The 25028-nt window shown below is 46.3% G+C and overlaps 1 protein-coding gene across 2 annotated transcripts in view; it reads left to right on the forward strand.

The window, feature by feature from the left end:
* The first annotated feature begins 1921 nt into the window (after positions 1-1921).
* LOC106574641 (ephrin-A4) overlaps positions 1922-25028 on the forward strand; it is a 65640-nt gene continuing 42533 nt past the window's right edge. For both annotated transcript variants that reach the window (XM_045718918.2, XM_045718919.2), the window contains exon 1: positions 1922-2590. In XM_045718918.2, the coding sequence (XP_045574874.1) occupies positions 2469-2590 (122 nt within the window). In that variant the 5' untranslated portion in view covers positions 1922-2468. The remainder of the gene's footprint in view (positions 2591-25028) is intronic.

The raw sequence follows: 25028 nt of genomic DNA on the forward strand, positions 1-25028 counted from the left end.
TAATATTTCACGTCTGGAATTGCATTTCAAATTGCTTTCATAAAAGCAACCAGCTTTTATTGAAATCCAATCATAACATCAGATGCAGAAGAATGCCATCAAAAGGAGATTGACACACACACACACACACACACACACACACACACACACACACACACACACACACACACACACACACACACACACACACACACACACACACACACACACACACACACACACACACACACACACACACACACAATATATATAATGTGTATTCATTTCTTGACTTACTAGACGTAATGCTTTCAGCTGCTAGTGGAGCAGAGGTCCTGCACCTCCAATAAGCTCTGTTCTGGATGGTTCTCTTCATCTCTTCCTCATTCCTCCTTCTTGACTGGAAGTCTATGGGTATCTGCTAGCATGCATTTGGCTAGGTTCAGAGTTACCTAGAACTTAGCCAGTTCAACATTGAAAAACAAAACGGACAGCAAATATTAACTATAATAATCTGAATTACGACTGACTTACCGGGAAAAAATGAAGATTCTTTGGAGTGCCGATTAGTACAGTTAAAAGCAGAACCTGCTGGCATGGTGACTCTCTGTCAAATCTAAAAAGGGGATAAATGATTAAATATAAATGATAAAATGATTTCATCTCGATTCTATATTTGTATATGTTTGTAGACTATCTTTATCCTTTCTGCAACAGCATCATTTTGTCATAAAGAATATCCTCAGACATACAACGGAGTTGGGAATTAAAAATCTATACAATTATTTCAAACATAATGTGAGCCAATCCTCCATCTCCACGGCCATCCTCTGTCATCCTCTCTCAGCCCCTCAGACATTGGTCAGCCCCTCCATCTCCACGGCCATCCTCTGTCATCCTCTCTCAGCCCCTCAGACATTGGTCAGCCCCTCCATCTCCACGGCCATCCTCTGTCATCCTCTCTCAGCCCCTCAGACATTGGTCAGCCCCTCCATCTCCACAGCCATCCTCTGTCATCCTCTCTCAGCCCCTCAGACATTGGTCAGCCCCTCCATCTCCTCCTGACAGGCTCGTTGACTCCGCCCTCTCATCTGGATAGCACACCACACCCCCTTAGGTGCACGTGAAAAGAGCGTGGATTGGTCTGTGTTGACACATGGTTCTGTGTGACTAATTTAGTAGTCAGAATGGGTCACTATTTACTTAAATATCTCCATTTGTAGCGTACTATAAAATAATTAAATGTGGGGATTGAACTTCATCATAATAAACTATTTTTAAAGGCCAAAACGGACATCTGAAAACATTTTTGGCCCATTCTGGCAATCATCATTTACATAGTCTTTCTGGGGAAGACCTGGGCCCATATCCATAAAGCATCTCAGAGTAGGAGTGCTGATCTAAGATCAGTTTGAACTTTTAGTGATATGGACAGATCCTAGATCAGCACTTCTACTCTGAGTTACTTTGTGGATAGGGGCACCGCTAGGTTGCTTAGCAGTAGCCAACCAGCAGAGCTCATGACTTCCTGCTCCAGACAGGACATGGGGGCCTGGGGTAGACCCCACCTATGCCAACTTAAGTACTGTAAGTCTTTTGGCAGGAATGCCTAGATGGCATAGGTCTATTCGTTTTCTTTCATATTGTTCTTTGTTTTGTCAGTCTTTTTTCTAAATATTTTGTCAACCATAATTTTGTACAACCTATATTTTAATAAACTTCCGCATAATTTTGCATTTTCTTTGCCTTCTGCTGTCCATACTCTTAAGGGAAGACGAGGAGAGGAAGAAACCTATTTGATGCACCACACCCTCAGCTCACACAAGTCGGCGCAGCTCACACCTCTAGAAAACTATGGAATGTTGACACCGCCCATGCGCTGCATTGATTGGTTTAAAGTTTCCTGGGTCCCTCCCTCGCCCGTGGCCCTCTGGCCCCGTGCTCCTCCCAACCCAAATCACAGCGCACCGCTCCAGACAGGACCCACTGACACCTATCAACTGATTTCAACTCGAATTCAGAAAACGCTTCGATTTTAACCTAGTATAGTTCAGCAGGTGATTATCAACAACTTGCAAGTTAACTTTAGGCATATACTCGGTAAGTTAGTCTACTTTTAATCGTTTTTTTACATAAGGAAATAAGTTGTGCTGCACCAGCAAAAAGGAGGCTATCCTTTTCAGTATCAGTCAGCAACTTTACCAAACTATCTGACTTTCTTGTGTTCAACTTTCGAGGGGTCTCTCAATCGTTTGACTATTCACCATGCAGCAACGGTTTCCACATAGGATGTCCCCCGAAAGGAAGGTATTCTGGTGAATTAGTTTGAGAACGTTTAAACGGGAGTATTGCGTCAATAAAGGTGATTCTACTCTGCGTTAACCGGGACCACTAGTCTACCTGTCACCGAATTCTTTCAACCAACCACTCCCACCCCGGTCCCCTCGTGCTGTCTTTCCGTGGGTCGCCTGCCTCGCCCGCTAACCGTGATGGCGTGCGGTTGGAGTCCGGGAGCTGTCACGGTTTGGAGAACTACCGTTTTCCTGCTCAACATCGCGTGCACAGCGTCGGCCAAGAGACACGTCGTCTACTGGAACTCCACCAACTCTAGGTGAGCTAAGTGTTTATAGAACAACCATGGAAATCCTCCCCGCTGCTCTGAAGCTGGGGGGAATAGTTTAGGGATTGTTCATTTGGTAGAGTTTATGCATTGCTCATTTGGAACAAGTCCATCAACTTCACTTTCCCATTATCTCACGTTTCTGCATGAGTAGCCCACGTCCTTTTGCATTAGCCTACTGCACAGACAGGACAACGCCATAGTATTTATGCATATTAGTCCACTTTGAGTGAACTTGTAGCACATTGAGATTGGGCAACGTTCAACCTCCAACCCAGTGGTGCCCTAACTGAGCTGTGTGATAGGTCTAACTATAACAGGACTCAGGAATTCTCCTGATGTATTCTTCCCTCCTTCCTTCCTTCCTTCATTAAGGTAATCATCACTGTTCTGACATGACTGCATTAGTGTTAGTTCTGTAGTGGAAACCCTTGCTTTCACTTGTCTAGCCATGTTGTGGTAGTGATTTATATGTAGGAAGCATTCAAACACGGCCCTAGATACTGAACTATTCTGCTGACAGGCGTGTTTGACTCCAAACCCCTGCCATGTGTAAGTGTTTAGTTGGTAATGGGAGCGTGCTGTGTGGTTTTGTATAGTGTGTGTGTGTGTGTGTGTGTGTGTGTGTGTGTGTGTGTGTAATGAGTTGATTGGGGTCATTAGTCAGCCAGAGAGAGGTTCACCTGCAGATCCAGGTGTTACCAAACAGCTAATTGAAGACTAGAGCTGTGGAAGCTGAACCACCTCAGGGTTTCCCATAGCTTACTAACCAACTGTCCTGCCAGCCAGGTAGGTAGGGGCCCCAGCAACATACTGGGGCCCCTACCCCTGTGTTCATCAATCACTGATCTGATTGGCCTGAAAGGGATACTTCAGAATTTTTACAATGTATAATGTATCTGTGTCCAGTATTAAGGAGGCTGGAGGTAATTTCACGAGCCAACGCTGAAATTAACGCCAGTTAGCAATTGCGCTAGTTATCATCTTGATTCAAAGTGCACGTGGAGATATAAACATGGTATCCAGGAGTTCATGTGACTCTGGGGAAGTAGATAAAGGGCCTCATTAGGCTTGGGCGGTATACCGTGTATACTGGGGTATTGAAAAACTATTTCCAAATACATTTTAATATTTGTAGCTAATTGAAGTAAATACCTGCAGTCAACATGTGCAATATGTTAGGAGATAAAGCAGATTGCTTTCTTCATTTCACCGTTCTTCATTATTTTCCATTATAAAGCTTACCGTAGTTCCCCAACACAGTTGAGCCAGTCAGGTGTTTGTTTGTAAATAGCACAACAGGAGAAAGCGGGAGCAGGTGAATCCAGCTATCTAGTACGGAAGAAAAAAAAATGTATGAAATGTATGCATTCACTACTGTAAGTCGCTCTGGATAAGAGCGTCTGCTAAATGACTAAAATGTAAATGTAAATGTCTATTGACAGGCGTTGTTTTATATTGAAAGTCAAGTGTTTTTCTGCTTCAAAAGAGTGATCAGGGGCATGCAAATATTGTTTTCCTTCGCAAAAAATGTATTGGTGCAACACCACATTTGGCAGCAGTGCAACGCTATTCGGCTGGCAGCCGCACAAGTAAATTAGCTTACAATGAAAAAGTGAGGTATTTTTTTCGAAAACGATTCATGGCCATCACATTTCTAATGTTTATCATAGAAACAATTTAGCCAGAAACATTTGGTAATGTTTTGCTTAAAGTTAATCTCGCATTTTACTGGAAAGTAGGCTAGCGGAGAAAAGCAGCTAAGTGTGATTTCTGTCTGCTGATAGAAGGCCTGTTTGTGAAGTCTCATCCGAGTGGAGGAGTGCAACTGATGCTGAGCAGAAATAACAATCATTTTAGATCTGTGTTCATAAAATGCTGCCAGATATTATTTTATGCGTTTTATCTTTTTGTTGTGAAAAACGCAGAAAAACGCAACCCCTAAGTTTAACTTGCTAGTTATCTAGGTAAGTGGCTGAATTAAGGAGGAGATGGGCCATCGTTCACTTGTAAATGTTCAAACTCACCAAAAATGATATTTGGTAGCGCCTACCAATATATGTATCCTTATGAGCTGGATTGCCTGTCTTTGCATATATTTAGCTAACAGCTTCCATGGAAATGAGCTATTACTTGTGCTAATTTTGTCAGTATTCTGGTAATAGATGCCCAATGGGCTTTTTTCCCCATTTGTGGCGCCCCCTTGTGTACTTAGTCGGTAATAGCGTAAATCCTTGGATGAGAGAAGGATGCAATGACGTTGTGAAAATCTGGATAGCGCCCAAACCTAGGCCTCATTGCCAAAATCCCAAAGTATCCCTTTAACTGAACCCAAATATTTTAACGTAGATGACAGTTCCAAATGTTATAAAATGCCTACTTCCTCCCTTCCCTGAGGAAATCTGACCTGCACGTATGTGATTGGATGACTGAATGTATGGTTGCCATCCTACTGTTTTCACCAATTAAATATAAATTCCTCAAGGAATGAAGGATGAGTTTTATAACTATTTGGAACGGGGCCCTGGAATTGTGAACCACCTAAAATTTCTGGGAAACACCACTGCACCTCTTTCTCTCTCGCTCTCTTTCTCAGGGGAAGCTAGAAGGGTCACACTCTGTGGCAAGGAAAACACTTTCTGCTGCACCACCACCCAATCAGAAACCCATCAGTGTGTCTGTGATACTGCACCCAGGACAGGGTCCCCAGGGGCCTGTGTGTGTGTGTTGTTGCTCTCATGCCCACTCTCCTGCGCCTCCCTCTTCTCTCCCCTCCTTCTCTCCCCTGCCCTCTCCTCTCCCTCCTCCTTCTCTCCCCTGCCCTCTCCTCTCCCTCCTCCTTCTCTCCCCTGCCCTCTCCTCTCCCTCCTCCTTCTCTCCCCTGCCCTCTCCTCTCCCTCCTCCTTCTCTCCCCTGCCCTCTCCTCTCCCTCCTCCTTCTCTCCCCTGCCCTCTCCTCTCCCTCCTCCTTCTCTCCCCTGCCCTCTCCTCTCCCTCCTCTTCTCTCCCCTGCCTCTGTCCAGAGGAGGATATTGGCTGTGTGATTAGTTTAGGTTCAGCCATTTTCCCTGAGCTGCTGTTGAGAAGCTATAGGGCGTCCCAAGGCCCATAAACCTGGCCAAGCGACCACTGCCTCCCTCTACCTCCGTCTCTGCAATATACCACACCACAGTGCTCTCTTAACCACATATCTAGGATCAGCTCACCCTCCCCAAACCCGATCCTTAACCATTAAGGCTGAACAACAAAACTGACCCGATATCAGTGTCTAGTGGCGTCATCCTACTGCAGTGAGGGTCTAGTGGAGGACCGAGAGGGGCGACAGCTGACATCTAACCTTAACTCCAGGCTCCTACAGTCACAACACACAGCAGGCTGCTGTTAATAGAGATGATTTAGGGCCCTGGCTTGTCACCTTTTCCCATAGAAATCAGGATTTATACTTTTAATGAAGTAGAAGCAGTGATGTGTGAACAGGGGTTTATAAAGTCAGCCATCTAGTTAAAATGGCTGGAACAAAGACTATAGCCTGGCTGCTGTAATTTATTACTGCTGCACAATTAGCTAGCAGACTCTTCGCTAGCACTTTATAAAACATTCATTAATATGTATTAATAAACTAATATACACAGTATGTCTTATTAATAAATGAGTATTTTGACATTTATTAACAATTATAAACATGTATCATTTTAAGCATTACACACATTTATATGCAATAAGAGTAATTGCTTAGTAATTGAACGTTATTAAAAAAGTGATTAAAGTTATTGAAGTGTATCTGGCTCTAGTCTAAATGAAAGATTTACAGCAGGAGAGGTAGAAATGTACATTTGTTTTTATCGGTTTTGTTGTGGTTTTATATCCTGAATGATTGTTTTCTACATGAGCTGTCTCATTGACCAGGGCTCCACATTCTTTATCTGTGTGCTACTTCCTGGTTTAAATAAAGGTGATATAAAACAACAGTTATAAACCAAATGTAATTTAGTGGTGAGTGTGTAGCTACAGTATGCAGCGTTCCTCCCAGTGTGTAGCAGGCTGGGGCTAGTTCTCTGCTGTGGATTTGGACTCCACTCATGGGGTTTGGTTTACCTTGAAGAATCTGTGGCTCCAAACTAGTTTACCACGTAGGTACCATGCATTGTCTGTACATAGGCCTGGTCTCTACTCGTTCTGCCATTCTGGTTTTCATACTCCATATCTCTCTCTGTTTGGTTGGTCTGCTCCTTTATCCCCTGTTCTTGGTTCGTTCACCCTCTCCTCCTTTACACACGCTAACACCCTTCAGTCCTCCTCCTTTACCCACCCCTCTGTCCTCCAGAGAGGGGCGACAGCTGACATTTCAAACTAGTAGTGTATTTGTGGTTTGAAATTTCAGACTTGATTTTCCCTTCCCTTACGAAACATGTATCAACCCCATGAAGATGTCCACTTAATTAGAATTCACATTTCCTGTTGTTGCAGGATTATTTTCCCTCAACAAGTTTGGACACTTACTGTATATGTAAGGAATAGCAGTCCAGCTCTCTCTCTCTGCAGTACAGATTACTATTTGTTTGTTTATTAAAAAAGCATTTTATTCTTTTACAGCTCCTCTGTGTAATATTCATCATGTACCTGGGTTCATGTACTGTACTGTAGAGACTGAATGGGAAGCTGACAGTGTCTGTGTAATATTCATCATGTACCTGGGTTCATGTACTGTACTGTAGAGACTGAATGGAAAGCTGACAGTGTCTGTGTAATATTCATCATGTACCTGGGTTCATGTACTGTACTGTAGAGACTGAATGGGAAGCTGACAGTGTCTGTGTAATATTCATCATGTACCTGGGTTCATGTACTGTACTGTAGAGACTGAATGGAAAGCTGACAGTGTCTGTGTAATATTCATCATGTACCTGGGTTCATGTACTGTACTGTAGAGACTGAATGGGAAGCTGACAGTGTCTGTGTAATATTCATCATGTACCTGGGTTCATGTACTGTACTGTAGAGACTGAATGGGAAGCTGACAGTGTCTGTGTAATATTCATCATGTACCTGGGTTCATGTACTGTACTGTAGAGACTGAATGGGAAGCTGACAGTGTCTGTGTAATATTCATCATGTACCTGGGTTCATGTACTGTACTGTAGAGACTGAATGGGAAGCTGACAGTGTCTGTGTAATATTCATCATGTACCTGGGTTCATGTACTGTACTGTAGAGACTGAATGGAAAGCTGACAGTGTCTGTGTAATATTCATCATGTACCTGGGTTCATGTACTGTACTGTAGAGACTGAATGGAAAGCTGACAGTGTCTGTGTAATATTCATCATGTACCTGGGTTCATGTACTGTACTGTAGAGACTGAATGGGAAGCTGACAGTGTCTGTGTAATATTCATCATGTACCTGGGTTCATGTACTGTACTGTAGAGACTGAATGGAAAGCTGACAGTGTCTGTGTAATATTCATCATGTACCTGGGTTCATGTACTGTACTGTAGAGACTGAATGGGAAGCTGACAGTGTCTGTGTAATATTCATCATGTACCTGGGTTCATGTACTGTACTGTAGAGACTGAATGGAAAGCTGACAGTGTCTGTGTAATATTCATCATGTACCTGGGTTCATGTACTGTACTGTAGAGACTGAATGGGAAGCTGACAGTGTCTGTGTAATATTCATCATGTACCTGGGTTCATGTACTGTACTGTAGAGACTGAATGGGAAGCTGACAGTGTCTGTGTAATATTCATCATGTACCTGGGTTCATGTACTGTACTGTAGAGACTGAATGAAAAGCTGACAGTGTCTGTGTAATTGGGCCTAATCAGGGGAGTTATGATTGCACCAGTAGACTTGTTTCTCTCTCTCCTGTGCGTCTCTTTCCTCTCTCTCTCCTGTGTGTGTGCGTCTCTTTCCTCTCTCTCTCCTGTGTGTGTGCGTCTCTTTCCTCTCTCTCTCCTGTGTGTGTGTGCGTCTCTTTCCTCTCTCTCTCCTGTGTGCGTGCGTCTCTTTCCTCTCTCTCTCCTGTGTGCGTGCGTCTCTTTCCTCTCTCTCTCCTGTGTGCGTGCGTCTCTTTCCTCTCTCTCTCCTGTGTGCGTGCGTCTCTTTCCTCTCTCTCTCCTGTGTGCGTGCGTCTCTTTCCTCTCTCTCTCCTGTGTGCGTGCGTCTCTTTCCTCTCTCTCTCCTGTGTGCGTGCGTCTCTTTCCTCTCTCTCTCCTGTGTGTGTGCGTCTCTTTCCTCTCTCTCTCCTGTGTGCGTGCGTCTCTTTCCTCTCTCTCTCCTGTGTGCGTGCGTCTCTTTCCTCTCTCTCTCCTGTGTGCGTGCGTCTCTTTCCTCTCTCTCTCCTGTGTGCGTGCGTCTCTTTCCTCTCTCTCTCCTGTGTGCGTGCGTCTCTTTCCTCTCTCTCTCCTGTGTGCGTGCGTCTCTTTCCTCTCTCTCTCCTGTGTGCGTGCGTCTCTTTCCCCTCTCTCTCCTGTGTGCGTGCGTCTCTTTCCTCTCTCTCTCCTGTGTGTGTGTGTCTCTTTCCTCTCTCTCTCCTGTGTGTGTGTGTGTCTCTTTCCTCTCTCTCTCCTGTGTGCGTGCGTCTCTTTCCTCTCTCTCTCCTGTGTGTGTGTGCGTCTCTTTCCTCTCTCTCTCTCCGCTGTGCCTAGCTCAGTGTTAATCTCAGTCGTCCCCTGGTAAATGATTAACATGAAGAAGCTGTGAACTATAATCAACAAGACTAAAGTGTGGTAATTACCACTCTATTCCCTGTCCTGGTAACACCATCCCTTCTTCATCTCTCTGTCTCTCTCCCTCTCCTATCTGTGTTGGTGATGCTCATGCGTTGTCTTGCCTGACGTAGTAAACATTGTGCTTTATGTTGTGTGTTTGTGTGTGTACCAGGAGGCAGTCTGACTCTAGTTGTGTATAAAACAATGTGTTTCAGTGATTTGTCGCAGGCTGAATCAATGTTTCTGCCCGTTGTGCTGAACTGAAGTTAATTTCAGTAGAACAATAACTCTGTCAGGGTGTGTCCTAGTCTGGGAACTTGTTTCTTGGAGCATGTGTGTGTGTGTGCATGTGTTCAGGGGAAGTGTGTGTTTCCGTCACCAGAGCAGGGCTGAGATATGACCCGTTACTGGAAAGACCAACACTCAGTCACAGGAAGTCTCTCCTTGAAGCTTTCAAAACAGGACACACTCTCCTAAAACAGTTACATTTCATAAAGGGTTATTTTCTAGGTTTTCCTTTTCCAGTAAAGTAGCGAGATACTGTAGCACATGGCAGACAAAATGGCTTGTTTTTCAACAAGCAAGGACCTTTCTCCCTGCGTGTGAACTTCCTCCTACTGAGAAGTGATAAGGAAAGGCCTAACTGAGAGGACCAACCCCAGGTCTCAGACAGTGATGAGGAAAGGCCTAACTGGGAGGACCAACCCCAGGTCTCAGACAGTGATGAGGAAAGGCCTAACTGGGAGGACCAACCCCAGGTCTCAGACAGTGATGAGGAAAGGCCTAACTGAGAGGACCAACCCCAGGTCTCAGACAGTGATGAGGAAAGGCCTAACTGAGAGGACCAACCCCAGGTCTCAGACAGTGATGAGGAAAGGCCTAACTGGGAGGACCAACCCCAGGTCTCAGACAGTGATGAGGAAAGGCCTAACTGGGAGGACCAACCCCAGGTCTCAGACAGTGATGAGGAAAGGCCTAACTGGGAGGACCAACCCCAGGTCTCAGACAGTGATGAGGAAAGGCCTAACTGGGAGGACCAACCCCAGGTCTCAGACAGTGATGAGGAAAGGCCTAACTGGGAGGACCAACCCCAGGTCTCAGACAGTGATGAGGAAAGGCCTAACTGGGAGGACCAACCCCAGGTCTTAGACAGTGATGAGGAAAGGCCTAACTGGGAGGACCAACCCCAGGTCTCAGACAGTGATGAGGAAAGGCCTAACTGGGAGGACCAACCCCAGGTCTCAGACAGTGATGAGGAAAGGCCTAACTGGGAGGACCAACCCCAGGTCTCAGACAGTGATGAGGAAAGGCCTAACTGGGAGGACCAACCCCAGGTCTCAGACAGTGATGAGGAAAGGCCTAACTGGGAGGACCAACCCCAGGTCTCAGACAGTGATGAGGAAAGGCCTAACTGGGAGGACCAACCCCAGGTCTCAGACAGTGATGAGGAAAGGCCTAACTGGGAGGACCAACCCCAGGTCTCAGACAGTGATGAGGAAAGGCCTAACTGGGAGGACCAACCCCAGGTCTCAGACAGTGATGAGGAAAGGCCTAACTGGGAGGACCAACCCCAGGTCTCAGACAGTGATGAGGAAAGGCCTAACTGGGAGGACCAACCCCAGGTCTCAGACAGTGATGAGGAAAGGCCTAACTGGGAGGACCAACCCCAGGTCTCAGACAGTGATGAGGAAAGGCCTAACTGGGAGGACCAACCCCAGGTCTCAGACAGTGATGAGGAAAGGCCTAACTGGGAGGACCAACCCCAGGTCTCAGACAGTGATGAGGAAAGGCCTAACTGGGAGGACCAACCCCAGGTCTCAGACAGTGATGAGGAAAGGCCTAACTGGGAGGACCAACCCCAGGTCTCAGACTGTGATGAGGAAAGGCCTAACTGGGAGGACCAACCCCAGGTCTCAGACAGTGATGAGGAAAGGCCTAACTGGGAGGACCAACCCCAGGTCTCAGACAGTGAGGAGGAAAGGCCTAACTGGGAGGACCAACCCCAAGTCTCAGACAGTGATGAGGAAAGGCCTAACTGGGAGGACCAACCCCAGGTCTCAGACAGTGATGAGGAAAGGCCTAACTGGGAGGACCAACCCCAGGTCTCAGACAGTGATGAGGAAAGGCCTAACTGGGAGGACCAACCCCAGGTCTCAGACTGTGATGAGGAAAGGCCTAACTGGGAGGACCAACCCCAGGTCTCAGACAGTGATGAGGAAAGGCCTAACTGGGAGGACCAACCCCAGGTCTCAGACAGTGATGAGGAAAGGCCTAACTGGGAGGACCAACCCCAGGTCTCAGACAGTGATGAGGAAAGGCCTAACTGGGAGGACCAACCCCAGGTCTCAGACAGTGATGAGGAAAGGCCTAACTGGGAGGACCAACCCCAGGTCTCAGACAGTGATGAGGAAAGGTGCCAAGTTCTATGACAGAGTATAATTTAAATGGGACGTTGTTTTGTTTCAACTTGTAGTTCATTTAGGTATGACAAAGTGTCAGAGGAAAATGTGTTATTGCAGGGAGGGTGTAGACTAGAGACTTGTATTGTACTGTGACTGTCTGTCTTTCTGTAAACATTACCCTACCTGGCCTCAATTTGTACATCATTCTAACAAGTCCATTCAAATGTGGATTTTTGTATTGAGTTGGAGCACCGTCGAGGTGTGTGTGTGTGTGTGTGTAATCCACAGTATTGCGAGGAGCCAGCCGGCTAGAGACTGCTTGCTGTATTACCCCTCTGAATGAAATCTTATGTAAACGAGCTGCCAAACAGAAAATATAATCCTGCAGCAAGCAATTGAGGTGGATAAACACACACACACTGTTGTAAATTAGTTATTTTCGGTGGAGAGGGTGAGAGAGAGGCCTTGCACTCTGTCTGTATCAGCCTCTCAGATAGTCATGGTGCTGAGTGTATTTACACAGCAGCTAGAATACCTCTGGTCAAGGTATTTAGGAATCATCCATACCAATTTAAACGCTAGATATAATCACTGACTCCTTGCATTATCGCTGGACTACATATGGACCCAAACTGGCCCCAGACCTCTTTCCATATCTCGCCATTTCTCTCTCTGTGGATAATCATTATTGATTTTATTTAGTGCATCTAATATTGACTGTAGAGTGAATGTCTTCGTGACCTGAAACGGCTGTTGTCCAGGGACAGATGAAGTTTGGATAGCGGGTCTGTCGGCATGGACACTCAAGCGGCTTCTGTTGGGCACAAAATGGCTGCCACGTGACAAGGAGGCTCGGGATGACGCAGACAAGCAGCAGTGTGTTGGAATCATCTTGTATGCATTAAACATCAACAAAGCAATCTTTAAAAAATTGCATTGGTTTGTAGAAGCGTATATTACAGAGTTATTCACTTTTATGATCATCAAATCTGGAACTCAAATGGTCCTGCATGTAATGGAATATGAATGTTGGAAGTTTTCAATAGATTCTGTTTGTCTCAGCTGAACGATATAGAAATGACTTAAATGGTTAACACTGTCTCAACTCCCTCTGCTTCATCACACACACACACACACACACACACACACACACACACACACACACACACACACACACACACACACACACACACACACACACACACACACACATCGCAGAAGCCTTGCCAAGAGGCAGCCAGGGAATTCCCTGCTATAGAAAAAGGGAATGAGTATTGACTGAGGAGGATGAGGTACAGGGAGAACCAGAGAACCAAGGTTATAGAACAGTACAGGAACCTACAAGGTATTTGACACATCCTGTGTTTCACATGACAGCTGTTAGTGTGTTTAGTCCCCAGTTGTTGGGTTTGCATTGTCGTCAGGTTCATCGAAGTTGGGGAATATCTCTTGAGCTTGGAATTGCCATTTTCCTGTCTTATGAGCAAATTGGCATAGCTCATATGATCGTCAATGGTGATGGTTGTTATGACTACAGATATATATTTTTTGCCAGTGTTATCTGATATGCGTAAATGTTTTTTTGCTCTGACCAGATTACACTTTGTTTGGACAAATCCTCACCAAACTGTGTCAGTATGATTGATGTATTACAGAAGCATGTAGAAGGTTAACATAAGTCCACTGTCATGCAGGTGCGTTGGAGTAGACTATAGAATTTATTTCGAAGGAGGCACATATTTCTCTACTTTTTGCTTACAAAGTTTCCCTGTTTTATTAAATGTTTTGGTGTTCTGACCTTTTTCCAAGATGCCATGTGAATTCCACAGTAATCTTTGTATTGCAGTCTATCGGGTGTATATGGGTAACACACACTTCATGAGTACGCTGATGTTGCTTTCACATTCATTCATGTTTCTAGTAAGTAATATTGAAAACCCCTCCCACGTCATAAACCAAGCTGAGACGGCTATAGAACTCCCCCTCCATCCACATGTAGGTCTATAGTATCACTCCATCTCTAACCATATTGTCTCCATCCACATGCAGGTCTATAGTATCACTCCATCTCTAACCATATTGTCTCCATCCACATGTAGGTCTATAGTATCACTCCATCTCTAACCATATTGTCTCCATCCACATGCAGGTCTATAGTATCACTCCATCTCTAACCATATTGTCTCCATCCACATGTAGGTCTATAGTATCACTCCATCTCTAACCATATTGTCTCCATCCACATGCAGGTCTATAGTATCACTCCATCTCTAACCATATTGTCTCCATCCACATGTAGGTCTATAGTATCACTCCATCTCTAACCATATTGTCTCCATCCACATGCAGGTCTATAGTATCACTCCATCTCTAACCATATTGTCTCCATCCACATGTAGGTCTATAGTATCACTCCATCTCTAACCATATTGTCTCCATCCACATGCAGGTCTATAGTATCACTCCATCTCTAACCATATTGTCTCCATCCACATGCAGGTCTATAGTATCACTCCATCTCTAACCATATTGTCTCCATCCACATGCAGGTCTATAGTATCACTCCATCTCTAACCATATTGTCTCCATCCACATGTAGGTCTATAGTATCACTCCATCTCTAACCATATTGTCTCCATCCACATGCAGGTCTATAGTATCACTCCATCTCTAACCATATTGTCTCCATCCACATGCAGGTCTATAGTATCACTCCATCTCTAACCATATTGTCTCCATCCACATGCAGGTCTATAGTATCACTCCATCTCTAACCATATTGTCTCCATCCACATGCAGGTCTATAGTATCACTCCATCTCTAACCATATTGTCTCCATCCACATGCAGGCCTATAGTATCACTCCATCTCTAACCATATTGTCTCCATCCACATGCAGGTCTATAGTATCACTCCATCTCTAACCATATTGTCTCCATCCACATGTAGGTCTATAGTATCACTCCATCTCTAACCATATTGTCTCCATCCACATGCAGGTCTATAGTATCACTCCATCTCTAACCATATTGTCTCCATCCACATGTAGGTCTATAGTATCACTCCATCTCTAACCATATTGTCTCCATCCACATGCAGGTCTATAGTATCACTCCATCTCTAACCATATTGTCTCCATCAACCTGCAATGGACAGAAATACATTCAATATATTCATTCACACCAACTGTGACATTGGAGCTGGAAAACATATGAAAGTGAATTGCCTGTGATCTTTATTGGGCTGACTACCTGTCTGTCTGCTTGTAGGTTTTATCTATCCAGGTACTAGGCTTGTTCCCTGTGGACTACTGTTACTCTGTACAGTGTAGTTCAGTACAGAGGTAGGGTGTACTACTGTGTTACTCTGTACAGTAGAGTGTAGTTCAGTACAGAGGGAGAGGTAGGGTGTACTACTGTGTTACTCTGTACAGTAGAGTGTAGTTCAGTACAGAGGTAGGGTGTACTACTGTGTTACTCTGTACAGTAGAGTGTAGTTCAGTGAAGTGGTAGGGTGTACTACTGTGTTACTCTGTACAGTAGAGTGTAGTTCAGGGGAGAGGTAGGGTGTACTTGTCACGTCCTGGCCAGTATATAAGGTTAATTGTTTTGTAGTTTGGTCAGGGCGTGGCAGGGGGTATTTGTTTTATGTGGTTCGGGGTGGTGTGTTTTGTGTAAAGGGTGTTTGATTTAGTAATTCTGGGTTTTTGTTTATGTTTAGTATTCTATGGTTAGTCTAGGTTGTGTGTTTCTATGTTTGGTTGATTGGGGTTGGGACTCTCAGTTGAAGGCAGGTGTTGTCTATCTGCCTTTGATTGAGAGTTCCATATATTAGGGTGTGTTTGTATGTGTTATTTGTGGGTGATTGTTCTGTGTATAGCCTTGTGCCTTACCAGACTGTTTTTGTTGATCGTTCGTGTTTTTGTTATTTTGTATGTTCATTTTGAAGATAATTAAAAATCAAGATGAGCATTCACGTACCTGCTGCGTTTTGGTCCATTTCTACCGACAACAACCGTGACAGAATCACCCACCCCCAAAGGACCAAGCAGCAGAGGAAGGAGCAGACGGAGTTCGAGTTGGACTGGCGGGAGAAGTGGACTTGGGAGGAAGTTCTGGACGGGGCCGGACCCTGGCATCAGGCTGGGGATTATCGCCGCCCGCAGTGGGAAATTGAGGCAGCCAAGGCAGAGAGGCGGTGGTACGAGGCCAGAGTGGACGCGCTGAAGGAGATGCACGAGAGGCACCCCCAAGAAAATTTTGGGGGGGGGCACACGGGTAGTTTGGCTAGGCGTAAGAAGAGCCGGAAGCCAGCTACTCGTGGTTATATGGAGGAGCGTATGGGGTGGAGAGCGCTATGTTTCGCTGAGGAGCGCACTATCTCACCCATACGCACGCACAGTCCGGTGCGCGTTATTCCAGCCCCTCGCAGGTGCCGTGCTAGAGCGGGCATCCAGCCTGGTAGGAGGATGCCTGCGCAGCGCATCTGGTCGCCGGTACGCCTCCGAGGACCAGGCTACCCAACTCCCGCTCTACGCACGGCTACCATCAGGCCCCTGCACAGCCCAGTCTGCCCTGTACGAGCACCCCGCTCGTACAGGGCTACTAGTTCCATCCAGCCAAGGCGGGTTGTGCAGGAGGTAAGATCTAGACCGGCTGTGCGCCTCCATAGCCCTGGGTTTCCAGCTCCTGTCTCTCGTGCGGACCCGGAAGTGCGTCAACCCAGTCCGACTCGTCCTGTTCCCGCTCCCCGCACTAGCCTGGAGGTGCGTGTACATAATCTGGTAAGCCCAGTACCAGCACCACGCACCAGGCTACAAGTGCGTCAACCCAGCCTCGCCAGTCAACAGTCTTCATCAGAGCTGCCCGCCAGTCAACAGTCATCGTCAGAGCTGCCCGCCAGTCAACAGTCATCGTCAGAGCTGCCCGCCAGTCAACAGTCATCGTCAGAGCTGCCCGCCAGTCAACAGTCATCGTCAGAGCTGCCCGCCAGTCAACAGTCATCGTCAGAGCTGCCCGCCAGTCAACAGTCATCGTCAGAGCTGCCCGCCAGTCAACAGTCATCGTCAGAGCTGCCCGCCAGTCAACAGTCATCGTCAGAGCTGCCCGCCAGTCAACAGTCATCGTCAGAGCTGCCCGCCAGTCAACAGTCATCGTCAGAGCTGCCCGCCAGTCAACAGTCATCGTCAGAGCTGCCCGCCAGTCAACAGTCATCGTCAGAGCTGCCCGCCAGTCAACAGTCATCGTCAGAGCTGCCCGCCAGTCAACAGTCATCGTCAGAGCTGCCCGCCAGTCAACAGTCATCGTCAGAGCTGCCCGCCAGTCAACAGTCATCGTCAGAGCTGCCCGCCAGTCAACAGTCATCGTCAGAGCTGCCCGCCAGTCAACAGTCATCGTCAGAGCTGCCCGCCAGTCAACAGTCGTCAGAGCTGCCCGCCAGTCAACAGTCGCCAGAGAGGTCAGACTGCGCTGAACTGCCGGAGTGGCCAGACTGCGCTGAACTGCCGGAGTGGCCAGACTGCGCTGAACTGCCGGAGTGGCCAGACTGCGCTGAACTGCCGGAGTGGCCAGACTGCGCTGAAATGCCGGAGTGGCCAGACTGCGCTGAACTGCCGGAGTGGCCAGACTGCGCTGAACTGCCGGAGTGGCCAGACTGCGCTGAACTGCCGGAGTGGCCAGACTGCGCTGAACTGCCGGAGTGGCCAGACTGCGCTGAACTGCCGGAGTGGCCAGACTGCGCTGAACTGCCGGAGTGGCCAGACTGCCCTGAACTGCCGGAGTGGCCAGACTGCCCTGAACTGCCGGAGTGGCCAGACTGCCCTGAACTGCCGGAGTGGCCAGACTGCCCTGAACTGCCGGAGTGGCCAGACTGCCCTGAACTGCCGGAGTGGCCAGACTGCCCTGAACTGCCGGAGTGGCCAGACTGCCCTGAACTGCCGGAGTGGCCAGACTGCCCTGAACTGCCGGAGTGGCCAGACTGCCCTGAACTGCCGGAGTGGCCAGACTGCCCTGAACTGCCGGAGTGGCCAGACTGCCCTGAACTGCCGGAGTGGCCAGACTGCCCTGAACTGCCGGAGTGGCCAGACTGCCCTGAACTGCCGGAGTGGCCAGACTGCCCTGAACTGCCGGAGTGGCCAGACTGCCCTGAACTGCCGGAGTGGCCAGACTGCCCAGACTGTCCCGAATTGCCAGACTGCCCAGACTGTCCCGAATTGCCAGACTGCCCAGACTGTCCCGAATTGCCAGACTGCCCAGACTCTCCCGAATTGCCAGACTGCCCCGACTGCCCCCCGGCGAGGCCAGTGGCCCGACAGCCTGGAACGGCCGGAGCCAGAGCCACCTCCAGAAATAGGTGGGTTGGGGAGGGGGGGTGTAGCACAGTGCCGTCGTTGACGGCAGCCACCCTCCCTTCCCTCCCTTTAGAAAAGGGGACTTTTTGTTGGTGTTGCTTGGGGTTATTTTTTGTTAAGGTGCTTCTGGGGTAGCACCTTTAAGGGGGGGGGTACTGTCACGTCCTGGCCAGTATATAAGGTTAATTGTTTTGTAGTTTGGTCAGGGCGTGGCAGGGGGTATTTGTTTTATGTGGTTCGGGGTGGTGTGTTTTGTGTAAAGGGTGTTTGATTTAGTAATTCCGGGTTTTTGTTTATGTTTAGTATTCTATGGTTAGTCTAGGTTGTGTGTTTCTATGTTTGGTTGATTGGGGTTGGGACTCTCAGTTGAAGGCAGGTGTTGTCTATCTGCCTTTGATTGAGAGTTCCATATATTAGGGTGTGTTTGTATGTGTGATTTGTGGGTGATTGTTCTGTGTTTCGCCTTGTGCCTTACCAGACTGTTTTTGTTGATCGTTCGTGTTTTTGTTATTTTGTACGTTCATTTTGAAAGATAATTAAAAAGCAAGATGAGCATTCACGTACCTGCTGCGTTTTGGTCCTCATTCACCGACAACAATTGTGACAGAACTACTGTGTTACTCTGTACAGTAGAGTGTAGTTCAGTACAGAGGGAGAGGTAGGGTGTATTACTGTGTTACTCTGTACAGTAGAGTGTAGTTCAGGGGAGAGGTAGGGTGTACTACTGTGTTACTCTGTACAGTAGAGTGTAGTTCAGAGGGAGAGGTAGGGTGTATTACTGTGTTACTCTGTACAGTAGAGTGTAGTTCAGGGGAGAGGTAGGGTGTACTACTGTGTTACTCTGTACAGTAGAGTGTAGTTCAGGGGAGAGGTAGGGTGTACTGCTGTGTTACTCTGTACAGTAGAGTGTAGTTCAGGGGAGAGGTAGGGTGTACTACTGTGTTACTCTGTACAGTGTAGTTCAGTACAGAGGTAGGGTGTACTACTGTGTTACTCTGTACAGTAGAGTGTAGTTCAGGGGAGAGGTAGGGTGTACTACTGTGTTACTCTGTACAGTAGAGTGTAGTTCAGGGGAGAGGTAGGGTGCAGAACACTTCATACTGGTTTATGGTGTAATAAAGTTCCTTGCACAAAGCACCGCTCCACAACACTTTATCTAATCATCTACACAATATGCAGTATGGGGTCAATAGTCTGACTTTGCTGTGGGTGGGTGGGTGTGTACTGAGATGTTCTGTTTTTGTGTGAGTGTCTGTACTAAGGTTCTATGCTAAGGTCTGCATATTGGTTATGTACTGTAGTCAGGAGGTTGTTGAGACGTATGGTTATGTACTGTAGTCAGGAGGTTGTTGAGACGTATGGTTATGTACTGTAGTCAGGAGGTTGTTGAGACGTATGGTTATGTACTGTAGTCAGGAGGTTGTTGAGACGTATGGTTATGTACTGCAGTCAGGAGGTTGTTGAGACGTATGGTTATGTACTGCGGTCAGGAGGTTGTTGAGACGTATGGTTATGTACTGCAGTCAGGAGGTTGTTGAGACGTATGGTTATGTACTGTAGTCAGGAGCTTGTTGAGACGTATGGTTATGTACTGTGGTCAGGAGCTTGTTGAGACGTATGGTTATGTACTGTGGTCAGGAGCTTGTTGAGACGTATGGTTATGTACTGTGGTCAGGAGGTTGTTGAGACGTATGGTTATGTACTGTGGTCAGGAGGTTGTTGAGACGTATGGTTATGTACTGTAGTCAGGAGGTTGTTGAGACGTATGGTTATGTACTGTAGTCAGGAGGTTGTTGAGACGTATGGTTATGTACTGTAGTCAGGAGGTTGTTGAGACGTATGGTTATGTACTGTGGTCATGAGGTTGTTGAGACGTATGGTTATGTACTGCGGTCAGGAGGTTGTTGAGACGTATGGTTATGTACAGCGGTCAGGAGCTTGTTGAGACGTATGGTTATGTACTGCAGTCAGGAGCTTGTTGAGACGTATGGTTATGTACTGTAGTCAGGAGGTTGTTGAGACGTATGGTTATGTACTGCAGTCAGGAGCTTGTTGAGACGTATGGTTATGTACTGCAGTCAGGAGCTTGTTGAGACGTATGGTTATGTACTGTAGTCAGGAGCTTGTTGAGACGTATGGTTATGTACTGTAGTCAGGAGCTTGTTGAGACGTATGGTTATGTACTGTAGTCAGGAGCTTGTTGAGACGTATGGTTATGTACTGTAGTCAGGAGCTTGTTGAGACGTATGGTTATGTACTGTAGTCAGGAGCTTGTTGAGACGTATGGTTATGTACTGTAGTCAGGAGCTTGTTGAGACGTATGGTTATGTACTGTAGTCAGGAGCTTGTTGAGACGTATGGTTATGTACTGTAGTCAGGAGCTTGTTGAGACGTATGGTTATGTACTGTAGTCAGGAGCTTGTTGAGACGTATGGTTATGTACTGTAGTCAGGAGCTTGTTGAGACGTATGGTTATGTACTGTAGTCAGGAGCTTGTTGAGACGTATGGTTATGTACTGTAGTCAGGAGCTTGTTGAGACGTATGGTTATGTACTGTAGTCAGGAGGTTGTTGACACGTATGGTTATGTACTGTAGTCAGGAGGTTGTTGAGACGTATGGTTATGGACTGTAGTCAGGAGATTGTTGACACGTATGGTTATGTACTGTAGTCAGGAGGTTGTTGACACGTATGGTAATGTACTGTCGTCAGGAGGTTGTTGAGACGTATGGTTATGTACTGTAGTCAGGTTGTTGAGACGTATGGTATGAATGTTATAGCTACTCCTGTATTTTACTGGATGGTTATGTACTGTAGTCAGGTTGTTGAGATGTAATGGTTATGTACTGTAGTCAGGTTGTTGAGACGTATGGTTATGTACTGTAGTCAGGTTGTTGAGACGTATGGTATGAATGTTATAGCTACTCCTGTATTTTACTGGATGGTTATGTACTGTAGTCGAGGTTGTTGAGACTGTAATGGTTATGTACTGTAGTCAGGAGGTTGTTGAGACGTATGGTTATGTACTGTAGTCAGGTTGTTGAGACGTAAGGTATGAATGTTATAGCTACTCCTGTATTTTACTGGATGGTTTCAACATGATGTTAGTTGTAATCTGCTACAGTAATACTGTATCATCTCTCCCCCAGTCGTTTAGAAATGCCTCTCCGTAGTATCACAAGCTACTTTCCTACCTCCCCTGAGAGATCAGGAAAACACACACACCAGCCCCCAGAGATGGTGAAAACAGTAGACCTGTGCTAGTGGAAGAGGGGGTGGAGAATGCGTTAGGAAGGATGGCAGAGAAAGGGGCAACAGATTTCAACTCCCCAAACGGCAAGGCCTTCTCTAGGGATGGAGGGAGCGAGGGAAGAAAGGATGTCAGCAGGTATTACTATCACTGTCAGGAGGTTGTGTGGGGAGAGGATACATACATACATACATACATACATACATACATACATACATACATACATACATACATACATACATACATACATACGCTGTGTGTGTGTGTATATGTGTGTATATATATATATATATATCTCAGACACACTCTCATAGCAGCTGCTAGAAGCCTCCTAGGAGAGTCCGAGGGGAATCCCACTCCATTCTGTGCGTGTGGATATAAAACACCTGTAAGTGTTTTTAGAACAAACTAGATGGAACACTGTATCATGTACTTATTTAAACACTACTCCCACTTTTGTCTTGGCTGAGTGGATATATAGTATGAGGTGTGTGTTTCTAGTAATAACCAGTACCACGTGAATTTCAGGTTTCTATTTGCACTAATTCCTCACCCTGTTTCACCCTCTTTCTTTCCGTTCCTGTCTTTCTCTCCCTGTTATCTCTCCATTCTCGACCCCTCTCTATTTGATGGAAAAACTCAGTTTAAATCTCATTCCCAACAGATTTTTGAGAGCCTTCATTTAAATGAGGACCATGTCCTGCTGATATTGTCAGACTATTTTGTCATGCGGCCACAATAATCTGGTTATTATTCCCAACATTAGAACAAACAGAGAAGTGGTTGTATTTTTCCAGTCACATTTTCCATCTCCATAGACTTACCCTCCTAGCAGCAGGACTCATGAATCTCATTGCACTTTCATTCAGGTGGAAATGGATGTATTGTAGTCACTCTGCTTGTCCAAAGACTGTTGGGGAAAAACTCAGAGTTGTAATGGTCTGTAAGTTCAAAAAACGTGCGTGTCTGTGTGGGATGACTATTGACAAGTACGTAGTCATTGCATCTGAACTGTAAAATACCTACTTTATTTCATTATGTATTTTGAGCATTTAGTTGGAGTGATATTAAAAATGTGTGTGTGTGTGTGTGTGTGTATACACTGCTCAAAAAAATAAAGGGAACACTTAAACAACACAATGTAAATCCAAGTCAATCACACTTCTGTGAAATCAAACTGTCCACTTAGGAAGCAACACTGATTGACAATAAATTTCACATGCTGTTGTGCAAATGGAATAGACAACAGGTGGAAATTATAGGCAATTAGCAAGACACCCCCAATAAAGGAGTGGTTCTGCAGGTGGTGACCACAGACCACTTCTCAGTTCCTATGCTTCCTGGCTGATGTTTTGGTCACTTTTGAATGCTGGCGGTGCTTTCACTCTAGTGGTAGCATGAGACGGAGTCTACAACCCACACAAGTGGCTCAGGTAGTGCAGCTCTTCCAGGATGGCACATCAATGCGAGCTGTGGCAAGAAGGTTTGCTGTGTCTGTCAGCGTAGTGTCCAGAGCATGGAGGCGCTACCAGGAGACAGGCCAGTACATCAGGAGACGTGGAGGAGGCCGTAGGAGGGCAACAACCCAGCAGCAGGACCGCTACCTCCGCCTTTGTGCAAGGAGGAGCAGGAGAAGCACTGCCAGAGCTCTGCAAAATGACCTCCAGCAGGCCACAAATGTGCATGTGTCTGCTCAAACGGTCAGAAAAAGACCCCATGAAGGTGGTATGAGGGCCGACGTCCACAGGTGGGGGTTGTGCTTACAGCCCAACACCGTGCAGGACGTTTGGCATTTGCCAGAGAACACCAAGATTGGCAAATTCGCCACTGGCGCCCTGTGCTCTTCACAGATGAAAGCAGGTTCACACTGAGCACGTGACAGACCTGACAGAGTCTGGAGACGCCGTGGAGAACGTTCTGCTGCCTGCAACATCCTCCAGCATGACCGGTTTGGCGGTGGGTCAGTCATGGTGTGGGGTGGCATTTCTTTGGAGGGCCGCACAGCCCTCCATGTGCTCGCCAGAGGTAGCCTGACTGCCATTAGGTACCGAGATGAGATCCTCAGACCCCTTGTGAAACCATATGCTGGTGCGGTTGGCCCTGGGTTCCTCCTAATGCAAGACAATGCTAGACCTCATGTGGCTGGAATGTGTCAGCAGTTCCTGCAAGAGGAAGGCATTGATGCTATGGACTGGCCCGCCCGTTCCCCAGACCTGAATCCAATTGAGCACATCTGGGACATCATGTCTCGCTCCATCCACCAACGCCACGTTGCACCACAGACTGTCCAGGAGTTGGCGGATGCTTTAGTCCAGGTCTGGGAGGAGATCCCTCAGGGGACCATCCGCCACCTCATCAGGAGCATGCCCAGGCGTTGTAGGGAGGTCATACAGGCACGTGGAGGCCACACACACTACTGAGCCTCATTTTGACTTGTTTTAAGGACATTACATCAAAGTTGGATCAGCCTATAGTGTAGTTTTCCACTTTAATTTTGAGTGCGACTCCAAATCCAGACCTCCATGGGTTGATAAATTGGATTTCCATTGATTATTTTTGTGTGATTTTGTTGTCAGCACATTCAACTATGTAAAGAAAAAAGTATTTAATAAGATTATTTCTTTCATTCAGATCTAGGATGTGTTGTTTAAGTGTTCCCTTTATTTTTTTGAGCAGTGTATATACATACATACATACATACATACATGCATGCATACATGCATGCATGCATGCATGCATGCATGCATGCATGCATGCATACATACATACATACATACACACACAGTTAACCTTTAACTAGGCAAGTCGGTTAAGAAGAAATTCTTACTTACAATGACGGCCTAGGAACAGTGGGTGAACTGCCTTGTTCAGGGGCAGAACGACAGATTTTTACCTTGTCAGCTCAGGGATTCGATATTGCAACCTTTCGGTTACTGGCCCAATGCTCTAACCACTAGGCTACCTGCTGCCCCGTGTTGATATTTCATAACACCACTATTACAGAATCTGTATGTTCTGTACATAAAACATGTAGAAAATAGGTATCTCAAAAAACAGACACCAGAATAGAGAGAGACACACACACACACATACACACACACACACACACACACACACACACACACACACACACACACACACACACACACACACACACTTCCCATGTTGATAATCTGATAATTGTGGGTCATTTCCTCCTGTAGTGGCTGGCCATCTGTAATCCCACATTAATCAATTAATCCCTGTCCTCTACTGCAGCATCATCCCTAGATGGGGTCTGACTCTACCATCACTCTACTGGTGTTGTCACCATACCAGGTTTAGGACCTCCATACCAGGTTTAGTATCATAATACTCCATACGAAATGATAGTCAATACCGAAACGATAGTCAATACCGAAACGACAGTCAATACCGAAACGACAGTCAATACCGAAACGACAGTCAATACCGAAACGACAGTCAATACCGAAACGATACCACGGCAAAAAAAAAAAAAACGTTTAGCTATAGTCACCTCTGGGTTTTTTTCAATGTATTTTTTAACATTGAACAATATATTGATAACTGGTAGACCAAATAAACTGTCTTCTATTCTAAATTAAATTTCTTGTAAAAAATAAAGCACCATATAACATTTCAGAACAATACATTATATTTTCCTTATGCAAAACCATACCGGAGACTCAGAGCAGACAATCATTTTACAATTGCAGTT

Source organism: Salmo salar, chromosome 05, assembly GCF_965601325.2.
Source record: "Salmo salar chromosome 05, fSalSal1, whole genome shotgun sequence".
Lineage (NCBI taxonomy): Eukaryota > Metazoa > Chordata > Actinopteri > Salmoniformes > Salmonidae > Salmo > Salmo salar.